This window comes from Nerophis ophidion, linkage group LG14 (genome assembly GCF_033978795.1).
Source record: "Nerophis ophidion isolate RoL-2023_Sa linkage group LG14, RoL_Noph_v1.0, whole genome shotgun sequence".
NCBI lineage: Eukaryota > Metazoa > Chordata > Actinopteri > Syngnathiformes > Syngnathidae > Nerophis > Nerophis ophidion.
Genome location: NC_084624.1, coordinates 2,045,237 through 2,064,218, shown reverse-complemented (window position 1 = coordinate 2,064,218; position 18,982 = coordinate 2,045,237). Strand labels below are relative to the sequence as shown.

At 40.8% G+C, this 18,982-nt stretch overlaps 1 protein-coding gene across 2 annotated transcripts in view; it reads right to left on the bottom strand.

Moving 5' to 3' along the window:
* Nucleotides 1–3,711: 3,711 nt before the first annotated feature.
* kcnj9 (potassium inwardly rectifying channel subfamily J member 9) overlaps nucleotides 3,712–18,982 on the bottom strand; it is a 35,430-nt gene continuing 20,159 nt past the window's right edge. For both annotated transcript variants that reach the window (XM_061919566.1, XM_061919565.1), the window contains 5 exons: nucleotides 18,025–18,226; nucleotides 16,556–16,748; nucleotides 14,813–15,010; nucleotides 8,060–8,190; nucleotides 3,712–5,784 (listed from right to left, as the gene is read on the bottom strand). In XM_061919566.1, the coding sequence (XP_061775550.1) occupies nucleotides 5,512–5,784; nucleotides 8,060–8,190; nucleotides 14,813–15,010; nucleotides 16,556–16,748; nucleotides 18,025–18,226 (997 nt within the window). In that variant the 3' untranslated portion in view covers nucleotides 3,712–5,511. The remainder of the gene's footprint in view (nucleotides 5,785–8,059; nucleotides 8,191–14,812; nucleotides 15,011–16,555; nucleotides 16,749–18,024; nucleotides 18,227–18,982) is intronic.

The window sequence follows — 18,982 nt, the reverse complement described above, 5'->3', positions numbered from 1 at the left end:
TCAGCCACAGCACTCAAGGAGACGGACAGGAAACTGACAAAATAAGAGCGCTGACAGGAAACTAAGAAAAACGCAGAGGAAAAACTAAAACCTGGCCAACCTGTCAGGGACAAGGCTGACACCATTCTTCACAGTATAGATGAAATGTTTGCTTAACTCCCGTTGCCATGTTGTACTGAGCAGCCAGATCACACACCTTTTCTAATATGGCAGTTCTAATAATCATAATTCAATAATCATGAAGCCTGCATGAAAAAAAAACAAAAAGGACAAAAGATTGCAGAAGTTTGCTTGTTTCTCTTACCTTCTCTTAGGCTTTGCCTCCTATTGTCCTATTTTGGAACTTGTTTGGGTCACGGATGATTGCTGCTGTGTGAGATTCAAGGTTTGAAAAAAAAAAAAAGTATTTCCTCCATGGCTCTGTGTAGATGTCAAGGTCACTCTGTACGTAAGGGTCGTTGCAGTGTGACGTCATCACCCTGACGACTAAGCAACGACAAGGAGAAGAATAGAAATATGTAGAGTAGAGTATGAAACATCACTTCTTTTAATGACCGCTGTACTCCTTGCTTACTTTTCTTTTAATGACCGCTGTACTCCCTGCTTACTTTTCAGCAGCCACTTCAAAACACGCACAGGCACACTTCTATTACCTTCTTCCAAGCCCTGGTTGCCTAGGAGACAGCTGATGGGGACCCCATCATCATAAAACACCACCAATCAGACTGCGTTGACAGGCAGGAAGAATTTCCGGCGTTTGTAAACTTTGTCTCCCTCTAGCGATCAAAACATGGAAACAAAAATCTTTTTTTTTTTAATCCACTGACTGCCTGGTAACCTGATGACTTCTGAATGGAAGAAGAATTGTTCACGTCAACTTATATACATCAATATGGTATTAATTCTTATGCATATATTGAGAAACATGCAAATATGATATACAGATAAATCAAAAATGTGTATAAACAAACGCATATTTGTATTTATATTTTTGAGATTCGAAAATATATACAAATAATGTGACATAGAAACAAATCAAGAATTTATATGAATAAATGTGAATTTGTAAATGTATTTTTGGGATCCATCCATCCATCCATCCATTTCCTACCGCTTTCGGGCTCACGGGGTTTGCTGGAGCCTATCTCCGCTGCATTCAGTCGGATGGCGGTGTACACCCTGGACAAGTCGCCACCTCATCACAGGGCCAACACAGATAGACAGACAAGAAGTGAAGTGAAGTGAAGTGAATTATATTTATATAGCGCTTTTCTCAAGTGACTCAAAGCGCTTTACATAGTGACACCCAATATCTAAGTTACATTTAAACCAGTGTGGGTGGCACTGGGAGCAGGTGGGTCAAGTGTCTTGCCCAAGGACACAACGACAGTGACTAGGATGGCACAAGCAGGAATTAAGCCTGCAACCCTCAAGTTGCTGGGACGGCCACTCTACCAACCGAGCTATACTGCCCCATAGAATTTTAAAACAATTTCCGAACAATGGACATGTATTCATGAAAATATGTAACAGCTGCCGATGGTGAGTGTAAACGTCTCTTTGGTGTATTTGAATAAAAATATGCTTAATTTTGTATTTATGTTTGTATTGAATTTGCATATTTGACCTGTCCCCGCTCGGCATGGTCTCCTGCTGGCCCCACTATGGACTGGACTCTCACACTATTATGTTAGATCCACTATGGACTGGACTCTCACTATTATGTTAGATCCACTATGGACTGGACTCTCACTATTATGTTAGATCCACTATGGACTGGACTTTCACTATTATGTTAGATCCACTATGGACTGGACTCTCACTATTATGTTGGATCCACTATGGACTGGACTTTCACTATTATGTTAGATCCACTATGGACTGGACTCTCACTATTATGTTAGATCCACTATGGACTGGACTCTCACTATTATGTTGGATCCACTATGGACTGGACTCTCACTATTATGTTAGATCCACTGTGGACTAGACTCTCACTATTATGTTAGATCCACTATGGACTGGACTCTCACTATTATGTTAGATCCACTATGGACTGGACTCTCACTATTATGTTAGATCCACTATGGACTGGACTCTCACTATTATGTTAGATCCACTATGGACTGGACTTTCACTATTATGTTAGATCCACTATGGACTGGACTCTCACTATTATGTTGGATCCACTATGGACTGGACTCTCACTATTATGTTAGATCCACTATGGACTGGACTCTCACTATTATGTTAGATCCACTATGGACTTGACTCTCACTATTATGTTAGATCCACTATGGACTGGACTCTCACTATTATGTTAGATCCACTATGGACTGGACTCTCACTATTATGTTAGATCCACTATGGACTGGACTCTCACACTATTATGTTAGATCCACTATGGACTGGACTCTCACACTATTATGTTAGATCCACTATGGACTGGACTCTCACTATTATGTTAGATCCACTATGGACTGGACTCTCACTATTATGTTGGATCCACTATGGACTGGACTTTCACTATTATGTTAGATCCACTATGGACTAGACTCTCACTATTATGTTAGATCCACTATGGACTGGACTCTCACTATTATGTTGGATCCACTACGGACTGGACTCTCACAATATTTTGCTAGATCCACTCGACATTCATTGTACCGGTCGCCCCAGGGACGGGGTCCCCACATCTGCGGTCCTCTCCAAGGTTTCTCATTGTCATCCCATTGGGTTGAGTTTTCCCTTGCCCTTATGTGGGATCTGAACCGAGGATGTCGTTGTGACTTGTGCAGCCCTTTGAGACACTTGTGATTTATGGTTGTATAAATAAACACTGACTGATTGATATGTGGATCGCTTTTTTTGCTTTTGTGTCGATGAGACATTCCTCCCACAAACCAGATGCACAAATAAATGTGGAGTTACACACTCCCCTGAACAACCAACAGAGGGCACTGCAGCCAGAGCGGTCTTCGTCATAGACGTGGTCAGACACTGGCGAGCCAATCAGAGGCACACTAGGGAGGGTCACATGATGATTGATATATGATGACGATTTGACACACATTGCACTGATAACAGATCAGTATCGACATCGGGACAAGGTCATTATACGGCATTGATTCAATAAAATAAGCAGCTAGCACGGTTTTTCTGATTAAGTGTATAAATTAGCATTAGCTGATACAACGCTAACATTAGCAAGCTTTCTGTAAACATGTGGATTGTTTTTGTGCAGAGAACTCCAGGCATTTTGCATATATTGCATATAATGCTCTGTGACCCAGACCGCTCTGGCTGCAGTGCCCTCTGCTGGTTGTTCAGGGGAGTGTGTAACGCCACATTTATTTGTGCATCTGGTTTGTGGGAGAAATGTCTCATTGACACAAAAGCAAAAAAAGCGATCCACATGTGCAAATTCAATACAAATACAAATACAAAATCAAACATATTTATATTCAAATCTCAAAAATAGATTTACAAATACACGTTTATTTATACAAATTTTTGATTTATTTGTAAGTCACCCTTTTATATTTATAAATTGTATTCATATATACTTTGAAATCTCAAAAATATATTTACAAATACGTGTTTATTTATACAAATGATTTATTTACTTGTATATCACATTTGTATTTGTATTAATATCACATTGATATAATTAAGTTGATGTAAGACAATTCTACTCCATCAGGGCCTTAATGAACTTGGAATGGACAATTATTCAGCAATATCATTTATTCTAATTCACATGAAAGCATTTGTACACATCGCTATTGGAAGCAGGAAGTCACCTTTGTTGTGCTTTAGTTTCCTAAAATAACTTAACTAAGACAAGTACCATTCCTGTGCTATGATATAAACAACACAGACACTCAAGTGTGTGTTAAGAATGTCACACAAAAAAACAGCGCCCCCCAGGGGGCAGGAGGTCAGGAAAAGTGTCTAAGGATGGGTACCTTTCTAAGCCCCTGGGAATCGATCCCAGTACTCAACAGTAATACATGTTAATACATAAAATATACTTCCTCCAGTTGCAAGCCTTTGAGTTTGTCCTAGGTGTGTTGCCTTAGTCAGGAAGTAGTCTCTGCCATTAGGTTGAATACGCCAGTCTTGTCTTTCGTTGAGTCCTACAAAGTGTTTATACCTCAAGTCAGTGTTTTTCAACCTTTTTTGGGTCAAGGCACATTTTTTCATTGAAAAAACACGGAGGCACACCACCAGCAGAAATGTTGAAAATTGAAACTCCAACAGCTTGTCTTTTTTGTTTTTAGTTTGTTGTTGTTGTTTTCCTGTGTAGTACTGCTTTAGTTCTTGTCTTGCGTTGTTATTTTGGTGGCTGTTTCTCTTTTTTTGGTATTTTCCTGTAGCAGTTTCATGTCTTCCTTTGAGCAGTATTTCCCGCATCTATGTTTTAGCAATCAAAAATATTTCAGTTGTTTTCATCCTTCTTTGTGGGGACATTGTTGACTGTCATGTTATGTTTGGTTGTACATTGTGGACACTGTCTTTGCTCCACAGTAAGTCTTTGCTGTTGTCCAGCCTTCTGTTTTTGTTTACTTTGTAGCCAGTTCAGTTTTAGTCTCGTTCTGCATAGCCTTCCCTAAGCTTCAATGCCTTTTCTTAAAGGCACTCACCTTTTTTTTATATTTTGGTTTAAGCATTAAATGCCTTTTTACCTGCACCCTGCGTCCCGCTATTTCCGATATATATGGAGCAATTAGCTACTGGCTGATATGGAAGAGTATTACACGGTTTCTCTGCCGAGCTCTAGACAGCACCGACACTCAACAACAACACATCATTTGCAGACTATAATTACTGCTTTGCAAAAAATATTTTTAACCCAAATAGGTGAGATTAGATCATCACACTAGTGTGCCGCGGCACAGTGGTTGAAAAACACTGCCTTAAGTAATGTACGTATTACAAAACAAGCTGTTTGATTGTAATGTGCATCTCAGTTCTAGTTTGCATTTCTAACTTTGGAGGTGCTTTAACCGCCATGTAAAATCGCTAATGCTAATCCGTAACAGGTTTTTGGCATTTCCAATGTGAATCTTCACCGAGCTAACGTATTTTGAAAAGTGGAGACTTACATTTGAGTGCTTTCTATCAGACATGCTTGGTTTGTTAGCATGGGAAATGGCAACATTGACTAGAAGCAGTCTGCTACCAATACGCCTGTTTGCCCGCCAAGTGCTTGAGCCGGGGCCGATTATGTATTGAAATATGGTTCCCTTTAATTTTCCCAGAAGTCAGTTGTACCAAGTACTCCTAAAAGTACACATTCAGTACCCATCCCTAATTGTGGTGTTTGAATACACAATTTAGAGTATCTACTAATTAAAAGTGAACAACGTCAATCCTCAGCCAAAATTGATGGAGCGGTTGGAGACAACACAACAAAGTCAAAGTTGAACGCCCACACCTACTTGGAACAATCTAGAAAAGAAAAGTCAAAGGGAGAAATCTTCTTGTGGTAAAAGAAGTCTTTGTCCTCTATGCCTCGCACACCAACTGGTCGGTGGCGACACTGCCGTTCAGCTCGCCCTGGATGGGCAGCGCACTGCTGACGTGGGTCATCTCGCCGACAATGAAGGTAGGCGTCCCACCTTTGCCGTTGGCGGGCCCGCTCTCCTCCGCCTGCTTGGACCCCTGCTGGGCCAGGGTGGGCTCCTCGTCAAGCCGGCTGGAGATGGACCAGTAAAGGTGGGCGTCCAGCCGGGCGGCGGCCAGTGAGAGCTCCCGTGCCGAGCAAGAGGGCGTGTCCACCTTGTGGAGAAGGAGTGGAGATTTTTTATCAAACAAGAAAACAATGAGAATTACAGAAGACTAACATTTATAGGGAAAATATGCCTTTAAAGTTACACAAAAACTTGAAAAAGACCTCAGGTTAGCGAGGATATGGGTGGCATAGCTCGGTTAGTAGAGCGGCCGTGCCAGCAACTTGAGGGTTCCAGGTTCGATTCCCGCTCCCACAATCCTAGTCACTGCCGTTGAGTCCTTGGGCAAGGCACTTTACCCACCTGCTCCCAGTGCCACCCACACTGCTTTAAATGTCACTTAGATATCGGGTTTCACTATGTAAAAGCGCTTTGAATCACTTGAGAAAAGTGCTATAAAAATATAATTCACTTCATTGCTTTTATTTGGCTTTTTTTGGTGTCCCCATGCCTGCACGATACCCGCTTTATATTATACGTCCCATTCAGCCATTCAAGCACACGGCAGAAACTGCCACGCAAGGCGCTAAGCAGGAGCCATCAGTAGCAAGGTGGGTGAAGTGTCTTGCCCAAGGACACAACGAAAGTGACTTGGATGGTGCAAGCTGGATTCAAACCCGCGGGCCTCAAGTTGCTAGCATGGTCATGAAAGTATTGTTTTTGCGTTCTACAAAACCAAAACCAGTCAAGTCGGCACAATGTGTAATTTGTAAAAAAAACACAGACTACAATGATTTACAAATCCTTTTCAACTTATATTCAATTGAATAGACTACAAAGAAAAGATATTTAATTTCGAACTGGGAAACTTAATATCTTTTTGCAAATAATCATAATTTACAATTTAATGGCAGCAACATATTGCATAAAAGTTTGCACATTGTAATGTTTACCACTGTGTTACATGGCCTTTCCTTTTAACAACACTCAGTAAACGTTTGGGAATGGAGAAGACACATTTTTGAAGCTTTTCAGGTGGAATTCTTGCCCATTCTTGCTTGATGTTCAGCTTAAGTTGTTCAACAGTCTCTGCTGAGGTATTTTAGGCTTCATAATGTGCCACACATTTTCCAATGGGAGACAGGTCAGGACTACAGGCAGGCCAGTCTAGTACCCGCACTCTTTAACTAAGAAGCCATGCTGTTGTAACACGTGCAGAATGTGGCTTGGCATTGTCTCGCTGAAATAAGCAGGGGTGTCCATGATAACGTTGCTTGGATGGCAGCATATGTTGCTTCAAAACCTGTATGTGCCTTTCAGCATTAATGGTGCCTTCACAGATGTGTAAGTTACCCATGCCTTGGGCACTAATGCACCCCCATACCATCACACATGCTGGCTTTTTGAACTTTGAGCCTAGAACCGTCCGGATTGTTCTTTTCCTCTTTGGTCCGGAGGACTCCACGTCCACAGTTTCTAAAAACAATTTGAAATGTGGACTCGTCAGACCACAGAACACTTTTCCACTTTGCATCAGTCCATCTTTGATGAGCTCGGGCCCAGCGAAACCCGCGTCATTTCTGGGAGTTGTTGATAAATGGATTTGGCTTTGCATAGTTTAACTTGCACTCACAGATGTCGCGAAAAACTGTAGTTACCGACAGTGGTTTTCGAAAGTGTTCCTGAGCCCATGTGGTGATATCCTTTACACACTGATGTCACTTTTTGATGCAGTACTGCCTCAGGGATCGAAGGTCACGGGCATTCAATGTTTGTTTTCAGCCTAGCCGTATACGTGCAGTGATTTCTCCAGAACTTCTCTGAACCTTTTGATGATATTACGGACCAAAGATTGTGAAATTCCTAAATTCCTTGCAATAGCTTGTTGAGAAATGTGTTTCATAAACTGTTTGACAATTTGCTCATGAATTTGTTCACAAAGTGGTGACCCTCGCCCCATCCTTGTTTGTGACTGACTTAGCATTTCATGGAAGCTGCATTTATACCCAATCATGGCACCCACCTGTTCCCAATTAGCCTGCACACCTGTGGGATGTTCCAAATAAGTGTTTGATGAGCATCCCTCAACTTTACAGGTCTTTTTTGCCACTTGTGCCAATTTTTTTGAAACATGTTGCAGGCATCAAATTCCAAATGAGCTAATATTTGCAAAAAACAACAACAGTTTACCAGTTTGAACCTTAAGTATCTTGTCTTTGCAGTCTATTCAATTGAATTTAAGTTGAAGAAGATTTGCAAATCATTGTATTTTGTTTTTATTTACGATTTACACAATGTGCCAACTTCACTGGTTAACAGTGTTGAAGTTCTTTTTACACTTGATTGACAGACTTGTGCAGTAAAGATCCTGATAGTACGCTTACCTCAAACGTGTGATGGAAGGCGCCGTAGTCGATGTCGAAGAAGCCCTCAGCCAGGGACATCATGGGGCTGAAGCGGTGGCCCCACATCACCTCCTCGGTCAGGTAGGAGCTGCGGGCCTGGCAGGTCATGCCTGCACACAGGAAGCCAAGTTCCTCACAGAGTTTCAGCTGCTTTGGGGCGGCGTGCCAGCAAGACATAATGTCCCGGACGCACGAGCGCTTTGATCACCGCGCCTTTCTTATGAATATTCCTTCGGGCAGGAGTTACGAGCGCCGGATGCTTCTCCCGGGCGCCTCCTCAGAAGTTGCTGAGCAAGGAAATCGATAGTCATCTTTACCTCGTGTCATCTGAAGAATAGCTGGAATCTTTATCAACCTGTCAGGGCAACTTGGCTGCAGCGCAATAAGATAAATAGTTTTGCTAGCACACGGCTTAATAGCAAAATATGATGACCACAATGTATCCCACCGGACATCTTGAGGGTTTTCTCATGCATGACCAAGTACCGACTCAAAAACACTTTTCCGTGCTCACGGTTTACCGTCAAATAAGTGGCTTGTACTCGCAGGTAATTGGCTTGTGGCCTTTGAGGGAAATGAATAATAGTTTATATTTGTATGATTTTCTTTATTTTTATTTTTTTTAATTTATTTTTTATTGAAATCCAGCATCAGACATTTCTATCTATTGCATCATTATTCTGATGCAATGGATAGACATTTAGCTGTTGTCTGTCTTAAATGTCAAAATATTTTTTGTTTGTATCCCCGTCATACCATCCCCCCCAGAAAAAAAACAGCAAAAAACAACAACAAAAATACAAAAACAAAGTGGTATCTACACATACATCAATTAAATATAACAAAAATAAATAATGCATTAATAATAATAATAAAGCAGAAATCAAATAAAATACATATGATAAGATATATATATATATATACACACACATACATATACATATATATACACAGTATATATATATATATATATATATATATATATATATATATATATATATATATATATATATATACATATATACATATACATATACATATACATATACATATACATATACATATACATATACATACACACACACACACATATAGGGAATAATCTTTCAAACGAGAAATACTCCTTGAAAGTAAAACTTTGTTTTTTGGACTTGCACCTCAGGACTGGCTGAAGAAAGATAAACACTTAATGAATATCCTACTGATGGCTTGTAAAAAGAGCATCACTAAGAAATGGATATCCCAGGAAAGCCCAACATTGAAGCAATGGATGGGAACCACAATGGACATATACTGTATAACATGGAAAAGATAACTGCCTTTATTAAATATAAATTGGAGAAATTTACTTCATACTGGGAAAACTGGGTCAATAATGTCACGCCCCATGAATCCGACTTAAATGTTTCGAATTAGTTCACTGCTTTAAAAAAAAAACAAAAAAAACATTTTCTTTATTTCTAATGGAAATGTACTATTTTTCTAAAGATGTTGTACCAGTAAACGGAGCTTGTGTATCGCTAGTGATTCTAAAAGCACACTGAGGATCTAAATTTACTTAAGCTTTGCATGTAGTACAACACGTGCAAACTTGAAAGCACACACAAAGACTATCTACTAAACGTGTGCTAAGTGGATTGAGTCTGTTAAGACGGTGTCTTTCAACCACTGTGCCACGGCACACTGGTATACCGTGAGATACATTCTGGTGTGCCGTGGGAGATTATGTCATTTCCCCTAATTGGGTTATAAGTATTTTTTGCAAACCAGTAATTATAATCCGCACATGTGCCATTGTTGAGTGTCTGTGCTGTCTAGAGATCGGCAGAATAACCGTGTAATACTCTTCTATAACAGTAGGTGGCAGCTGATGTAGCTAATTGTTTTGTAGATGTCGGGAGGCAGCGTGCAGGTAAAAAAGTATCTAAAGCTTAAGGCGAGTGCCGCTAAGAAAAGGCATTGAAGCTTAGGGATGGCTATGCTAAACGAAGCCAAAACGGAACTGGCAGCAAAGTAAACTAAAACAGAATGCTGGACGACAGCAAAGACTTACGGCGTGTGGAAGCGGCAGACGGCGTCCACAAAGTACATACGTACATGACATGACAGTTAACAACAAAATAGGAGCGCAAGACAAGAACTAAAACACCAAAAAACTCCAAATAAGTCACGGCGTGGTGTGACAGGTGGTGACAGGACACCTACTTTGAGACAAGAGATATAGTGATGCATGGTTGGTCATGGTTTGAATTTGTATCCAAAAATTACGAGAATGAGATTTCACTGTCAGTATCAGCTGCAAGAGTTTAATTTTCAAATGTTTTTTGCCGGCTGTGTGCCTCTGGATTTTTTCAATGAAAAAAATGTGCTTCAGCTCAGAAAAGGTTGAAAAACCTGGTGTTCAGCGAGCAGAAAGAGGGTCGCAATTAAGTTTATGTCGCTGAATATATGCTGATCATCAAAACGCCCACAATACTCCAGTGAGAGGATGCATATATAGTATACAGCAGTGTTTTTCAACCTTTTTTGAGCCAAGGCACATTTTTTGCATTGAAAAAAATCCAGAGGCACACCACAAGCAGAAAGCTTTAAAAAAACAAAACTAAGATGACAGCAGAGGTTGGTAGTAACGCGCTACATTTACTCCGTTACATTTACTTGAGTAACTTTTGGGATAAATTGTACTTCTACGAGTAGTTTTTATGCAACATACTTTTACTTTTACTTGAGTATATTTATAGAGAAGAAACACTACTTTTACTATGTTCCATTTATCTACATTCAGTTCGCTACTCGCTACTTTTTTTAATCGATCTATTAATGTTTGTTTTGGTTAATGACAGAGCTTCAACATAGGATCTACGCAGTCCTGCGTTTCACCAATCACATGCAGTCACTGGACCAGTCAAACAGAGCCAGGCGGTCACATGACCCGACTTAAAGAAGTTTTTCAACTTATTAGGGTGTTACCATTTAGTGTTCAATTGTACGGAATATGTACTGTACTGTGCAATCTACTAATAAAAGTTTCAGTCAATCAATCAAAAGTGTAAAGGAAAAAAGAATTTTTTTATTTCAACCGTACTTCCCGTCAAAAGCTTAAAGACTGATCGCACAGTTCCTGTCTTCACAATAAAAGTGCCGCTCCATCGCGCCTGTGCTAACAAAATAAGAGTCTCCGAAAGCCAGCGCAAACAAGCTAGCAAGCTACGGAGTTTGCCGCAAATGTATTTATTGTAAAGTGTATAAAAATGAATATGGAAGCTGGACAGATAAGATGCCAAAAACCAACGACTTTCATGTGGTATTAGACAGAAAAGAGGAACTTTTTTTCTCCTCCATTTGAAAACGTGAACGTCTGATTCCAATCAATGCAAGTCATCAGAATCAGGTAATACACCAACTTATATTCTTGTCTTCATGAAAGATAGGAATCTATATGTTAAACATGCATGTATATTCATTAAAACACCTTTAACATGTCAACAAAAACGGCAAAATAAATAAATATAAATTATATACATATATATATATATATTAGGGGTGTAACGGTACGTGTATTTGTATTGAACCGTTTCGGTACGGGGGTTCGCAGGTGAACCGAACGACACAGAGATATAAGTAGCGCACCGCACGTTGTGTAAACAATGCACACCGAGGCACTATGAATTCATTTACGTGGACCCCAACTTAAACAAGTTGAAATACTTATTGGGGTGTTACCATTTAGTGGTCAATTGTACATAATATGTATTGAACTGTGCAATCTACTAATAAAAGTTTCAATCAATCCAAAAAACAACAACACACAGCATGCTAGCAACGACTGGGCTATGATAGACTGACCACACCTCCTCTTTTTACGGGATATGTCCTCTTTGCGGAGCTGTCCAGGTGGAGTTTCTTAAATGCCTCAAATGTCCGGCATTTTAAGTTATGGTTGTGTGTATTTTCAATGTACGTTCAGGGTTAAGAAGGGGTTAAAAAAAAAAAAAAAAAAAAGTGGTGCACACAGCATTAACATTTGTTTAGGGCGGGCCAGAGAGCGAGAGAGTTATGATAAAGGTGAATGTGTCGCCAGGCTCTGCTTTTTATCCTTTGATTAATCACATTTCATTTTTTATTATCTATAGCAGGGGTGTCAAAAGTGTGCCCCGGAGGCCATTTGCGGCACACAGCTCATGTTTTAAAGGCCCAAGGCACATTCTAAAAATACTATTAAAATAAACAAAAACATAAACATAAGTGAAATAAAAAATCTTAAAGGCTAAATGTAATTTAGAAAAACTTGCAACGTTTACTAATAAAACAAAGCTGTTTTTTTTCTTTCAAACGGTCATTGTTTAAAACATAATTCTGAATCAAAATCAATGTTATTATGAATTATTGACCTATCCAAGTTTCCAATTACTTCACATCAAATATTCCACTAAGAAAATTATTTTTGGTGGAAGATTTAGCAAATTTGTTAAATAAGTAATCAAAAAATGTATATTTTGTTTTTTTCTTACTGTACCGAAAATGAACCGAACCGTGACCTCTGAACCGAGGTACGTACCGAACCAAAATTTTTGTGTACCGTTACACCCCTAATATATATATATATATATATATATATATATATATATATATATATATATGATATGTGTGTGTATGTATATGTTTATATGAGGTAGATCACCTCGACTTGATAAACGTTGAAAAACTTATTGAGGTGTTACCATTTAGTGGTTAATTGTACGGAATATGTACTGTACTGTGCAATCTACTAGTACAAGTTTTAATCAATCAATCAATCAAATCAATGAATGCCTACTGAGCCTATGGTGCTGTTAAGTTATTGTGGCTCAATGTGCCATTTTTTTATTTGATTTTAATGTACTATTATTTAATATATATTATTGTTTTAGTTGCTTAAGAGATATTCCTGGCTCTGAATTTGCTCATTGCTATTTTTATGTTTTTGTGCATTATTTGTTGCCGTAATCAGGTTACTCATCAGTTACTCAGTACTTGAGTAGTTTTTTCACAAAATACTTTTTACTTTTACTCAAGTAAATATTTGAGTGACTACTCCTTGCTTTTACTTGAGTAATAAATCTCTAAAGTAACAGTACTCTTACTTGAGTACAATTTCTGGCTACTCTACCCACCTCTGGATGACAGTAAAAAGTCAATTGTTGGATATGAATTCAAACTATAACCGAGCATGCATGACTATAGCTCTTGTCTCAAAGTAGGTTTACTGTCACCACCTGTCACATCACACCCTGACTTATTTGGACTTTTTTGCTGTTTTTCTGTGTGTAGTGTTTTACTTCTTGTCTTGCGCTCGTATTTTGGTGGCTGTTTCTCTTTTTTTGGTATTTTCCTGTAGCAGTTTCATGTCTTCCTTTTTACGATATTTCGCGCACCTGCTTTGTTTTAGCAATCAATAATATTTCAGTTGTTTTTATCATTCTTTGTTAGGACATTGTTGGTTGTCATGTCATGTTCGGATGTACTTTGTGGACGCCGCCTTTGCTCCCCAGCAAGTCTTTCCTGTCGTCCAGAAAAAATTTTTTGTTTACTTTGTAGCCAGTCCCTGCGGTGAGGTGGCGACTTGTCCAGGGTGTACACTGCCTACCGCCCGAATGCATCTTAGATAGGCTCCAGCGTACACTTATTCAGCCTGTTGTTCACTATTCTTTATTTATTTCAAATTGCCTTTCAAATGTCTATTCTTGGTGTTGGGTTTTATCAAATAAATTTCCCCAAAAAATGCGACTTATACTCCAGTGCGACTTATTCATGTGGTTATGCATTTTCAGCAGCTGCGACTTATACTCTGAAAAATACAATACCCTATACTATAGAACAGGTTTGGGCAATTATTTTGACTCGGGGGTCAAATTTTGAGAAAAAAATGTGTCTGGGGGCCAGTATATCTATTTTTAGGAACACTTATAAAAAACCTCACAATATTGTCTTATTGAATGCTAAAAACATTAAAAAACGGAATGGAATTTTTCATTTTCTACTGAATGAGACACCCAGAATGTACATGAAAATAAAGAACTTGGGATTTACGATATTAACGATGAAGGATAAAACATTGAATCTCGATCGACATACTTAATCAAGCGAAACGCAGTGAAATACGAGGGTGAAGGGTAAAAATAAAAAAACACCTCCGATCTGATATATCACTAAGCTTTAGAACTTTGCTGTAAAAATCTCCTTCCGCGTCTGTCCCTGACACCCGCATTTCAGGCTGGCCGCTCTGGAAATACTCTGTGGAAACTCTGCCCACCCACACTGCTTGGTACCTACCTCGTCTGATCTGCTGGGACTTAGATGACTGTAGTAACTAATTAGATGACCATAGTAACTAATTAGATGACCATAGTAACTAATTAGATGACCATAGTAACTAATTAGATGAGCATAGTAACTAGTATATCATGCAAAAGCGCGGATTCCAAGCATTGAAAGACTTAGTATAGTTGAAGACTTACGGTCATTTTAAAAGATGAGTGCACATCATAATGGCAGCTACACTTTCCATCTTAAAGATCTAAAACAAATTATTTAGGAATGTCCGACGGGCCAGATTGAAAAGCTCAAAGGGCCGCATGGTCTGCTATATATCCTTGATCCGGACATTACCATTTTGCAAGCACTAATATTATATTTCTGTCTTGAGTTAATAAGGTGAAAGTGAAAATCCTGTCAAATATGGTGTCGTCTCACCTGTGGCCTCCACCATGCCTTCCAAGATGACCACAATCTCAAAGTCCTCCTTCTCCAGCTGAGCCTGTGACATGTCCCAGAAAGGAGAGTGGGCGTCGATCTCGTGTGAGATCACCAGCGGCGATACCAGGAAGAGACGGTCGTCGCCCGTCTCAAAGCCCACGCTGATGTCCGTCTGGTCCAGGGGGATGAACTCGCCTGGAAGGTAGAGAGCACGGACGCTAAACATGTCTGTCTTTCCAGTACTCATTGATCGTCATTATACAACCCCTGCCAAAAATAATAGAATCACCAGTCTTGCTGGTTGTTCATCCAGTTCTTGAATTTTGTATCACATTGTGACTGCATACATGTTGGAAATAAACTTAAACCATAACCATAATACACCTCAAACACACCTGTACTCAGTGGTTGCAGTTTTGCTCTCCATGAGAAAAATCCCCCTTTCTAGTTGGCTGGTGCAGGGGTAGATCTCGCTTTGGTTCATGGCTGAGATCAGGGATCGTGGGCTCGAAAATGCTGACCACTGCCTTACAGTGTACTTAGAGATTTTTTCCCCTATATTTAGTAAGCATATAGATCTCTCTCGATTCAGTTTTTCAAAAAAGCGACTAGGTTCAACTCTAGTGGCTTTTACTCGTAGTGGACACTTCTAAAGACATGAACGCATGTATGATCAGTGTCAGAGCTTGGTCTGCAATGCCGGCAGTAAGTCGGACACGTTTCCAGTGAGGGTTGGACTCCGCCAAGGCTGTCCTTTGTCACCCATTCTGTTCATAACTTTTATGGACAGAATTTCTAGGCGCAGTCAAGGTGTTGAGGGGTTCCGGTTTGGTGGCTGCAGGATTAGGTCTCTGCTTTTTGCAGATGATGTGGTTCTGATGGCTTCATCTGGCCGGGATCTTCAGCTCGCACTGGATCGGTTCGCAGTGTTCGAGTGTGAAGCGACTGAGGTGAGAATCAGCACCTCCAAGACCGAGTCCATGGTTCTCGCCCGGAAAAAGGTGGAGTGCCATCTCCGGGTTGGGGAGGAGACCCTGCCCCAAGTGGAAGAGATCAAGTACCTCGGAGTCTTGTTCACGAGTGAGGGAAGAGTGGATGGTGAGATCGACAGGCGGACGCTGTATCGAGCCGTTGTGGTGAAAAAAGAGCTGATCCGGAAGGCAAAGCTCTCAATTTACCTGTCGATCTACGTTCCCATCCTCACCTATGGTTATGACCGAAAGGACAAGATCACGGGTACAAGCGGCCCAAATGAGGTTCCTCCGCCGGGTGGAGGGTCTCTCCCTTAGAGATAGGGTGAGAAGCTCTGCCATCCAGGAGGAACTCAAAGTAAAGCCGCTGCTCCTCCACATGGAGAGGAGCCAGATGAGGTGGTCCGGGCATCTGGTCAGGATGCCACCCGAACGCCTCCCTAGGGAGGTGTTTAGGGCACGTCCAACCGGTAGGAGGCCACGGGGAAGACCCAGGACACGTTGGGAAGACTATGTCTCCCGGCTGGCTTGGGAACGCCTCAGGATCCCCCGAGACGAGCTGGACGAAGTGGCTGGGGAGAGGGAAATCTGGGCTTCCCTGTTTAGGCTGCTGCTCCCGCGACCCGACCTTGGATAAGCGGAAGAAGATGGATGGATGGATGGATAAACGCATGTATCGCTCTTCTCGGCAAGCAGTCGCTTGCTTTTGTCCTGCACAAATATGTTCATAAAAAAACAATTCAACCATGGATGACAATGGAAGCCTCACCCTCCTGCGTCTGCTTGGACTTAATGAGCTTGGCCCTCATGTTGGCCCCCACGATGTGTGAGCTGCGCAGGTCTCCCACCCGGAACATCAGGCACAGCTTGTCGTCCCGCAGCGAGATGACAGCATGTTTGGAGAACACCAGCGTCTCCGCCCGCTTGTTGGGCTGCGAGATCTTCACGAACATGCAGCCCACCTGCGCGCACGACAAAGCACGGTTAAAAAACTAATTATGTAACTAAATTATGTAACTTGAATAATTATTTAGAGTGCATGAGAAAATGTCTTAGCTAAAATAACACCTGCTCACTCAGCATTAAGTGCTGATAAGTTCATTTTAAACAACAGCACCACAAGCGTAATGCAGCTACTACCATCAGGATGTTGCCTACAGCCACAGCTGTTAATGTCAATGTTTTTCAGTGCTAGATAAAGCTACTGAATGCTGACCACCGGTGATGCTTTAAATGTGGACTTCAGGAGGTAAACTACAGCCAGAACTGTTACTGCGAACGTTTATAGAGCCAGCAACTTAAAACCCGGCAGTTACCATATTTTTGGGATTATAAATTGCTCCGGAGTATACGTCGCACCGGCCGAAAATGCACAATAAAGAAGGAAAAAAAACATACATAAGTCGCACTGGAGTATAAGTCGCATTTTTGGGGGAAATTTATTTGACAAAATCCAACAGCAAGAATAGACATTTGAAAGGCAATTTAAAATAAATAAAGAATAGTGAAGAACAGGCTGAATAAGTGTAGGTTATATGAGGCATAAATAAGCAACTGCTATGTTAAGCTAACATATTATGGTAAGAGTCATTCAAATAACTATAACATATAGAACATGCTATACCTTTACCAAACTATCTCTCACTCCTAATCCATAAATCCCATGAAATCTTCTTCCTGGATGTGGCTTCTAAACAACTCTGCCAACTCCAAAGGTATGCGCCGCTTCTTCTTGTCCTTTTCTGCTGCATATTTCACTACGTCCAGCTTGTAATCTGCACTACATGATCTCCTTTTCAACGCCATTTTGTGTTCAGCCTTTCTCACTTTTTATAAGTTACCGCCAACGATGAAATGATCTATTTTAATAGCTATGGCAGTAACATATAGCATATAGCAGTTAGCATTCCATGACCCACAATGCACTTCTGCCATGACCCTCCCCCGCCGAATTCTTATTGGTTGACGTGTGTGTGACGATTCCTGACATTTTCTTCGTCTCTTCCGCGATTGAGCTAAATAATATTATTTGATATTTTACGGTAATGTGTTAATTTCAAACATAAGTCGCTCCGGAGTATATGTCACCAAACTATGAAAAAAACTGTGACTTATAGTCTGAAAAATACGGTACTTGCTTTTGTAGACCCCGTATCCAGAGTCTACAGAAGCCAGGCGGCCACAACTTAAGCTGCTAAACATTTGGATCCTGTATGCATGGCAAAAAGCCGTGTTCACCATGAAGGCGTTGACCATGGAGCCCAGTATGGCCTGCAGCAGCAGCAGAATGGTGCCCACGGGACACTGGTCGGTGATGACGCGGTGTCCGTAGCCGATGGTGGTCTCCGTCTCGATGGAGAAGAGGAAGGCCGAGATGAAGCCGTTGACGTTGTTGACGCACGGCGTCCACGTCTCGTCCTCCAGGTGGTCCAGGTCACCCCTGGGGAAGAAATTGTGATAAATGGCAAAAACGTCGCCCTTGCAGACAACTCGAAATGTAAGAACATACTGTGTAGACGGCCACGATGTAGCCTATCCGACATATTTTGGATCGTTTCATGCCTTCATCACACTAATGGATGACACCTAAAAGTGCTTGGTAAGCATATTATGAACAAAACTACTACAACTATACTACGAGTGGTCTGCTAATGTCTGATACAAGTGATGATCTACCAGTTTTCACAATCTATGAATGAAACTACAAGAAGAGGAACATGGATGACAGACATTTTCAGTTTTCACTATGTAAAGCAAATTTCACAGCGTTTAACGTATATTAGCAATCTGTCATTTCAAACTGGAAAATTCCCAAACCGTCGCGTATCAGTGTTGTGTCCAGACTCGGCCTGCGGACTACCAAGGCCGAACATCGAGTACCGGGACGCAGACAAAGAAGACACGGGACAATATCAGGAGTGTCAGCACATTTGCATTTAATTAATAGTCATATATTGTGTCTAACTGGATCTGCTGAGATTAAGCCCTTCCTTCAGCGGCAGCTTCAGTGATGTAACAAGGGACCTCCCAAAGAAATAAAGGAATCACGTGGGCTGGACTTTAGAGCGTAGTTTGGATCTGTAACTTGAGTTCAGCCCAAACGTCTCTCCTCAATTGAGCAAAATTTAACTCTGTCGCTGCATGATTCCTTGCTTCTTGTCTGTTTAATAGATGTCATCAGTGTTTGACTATGACA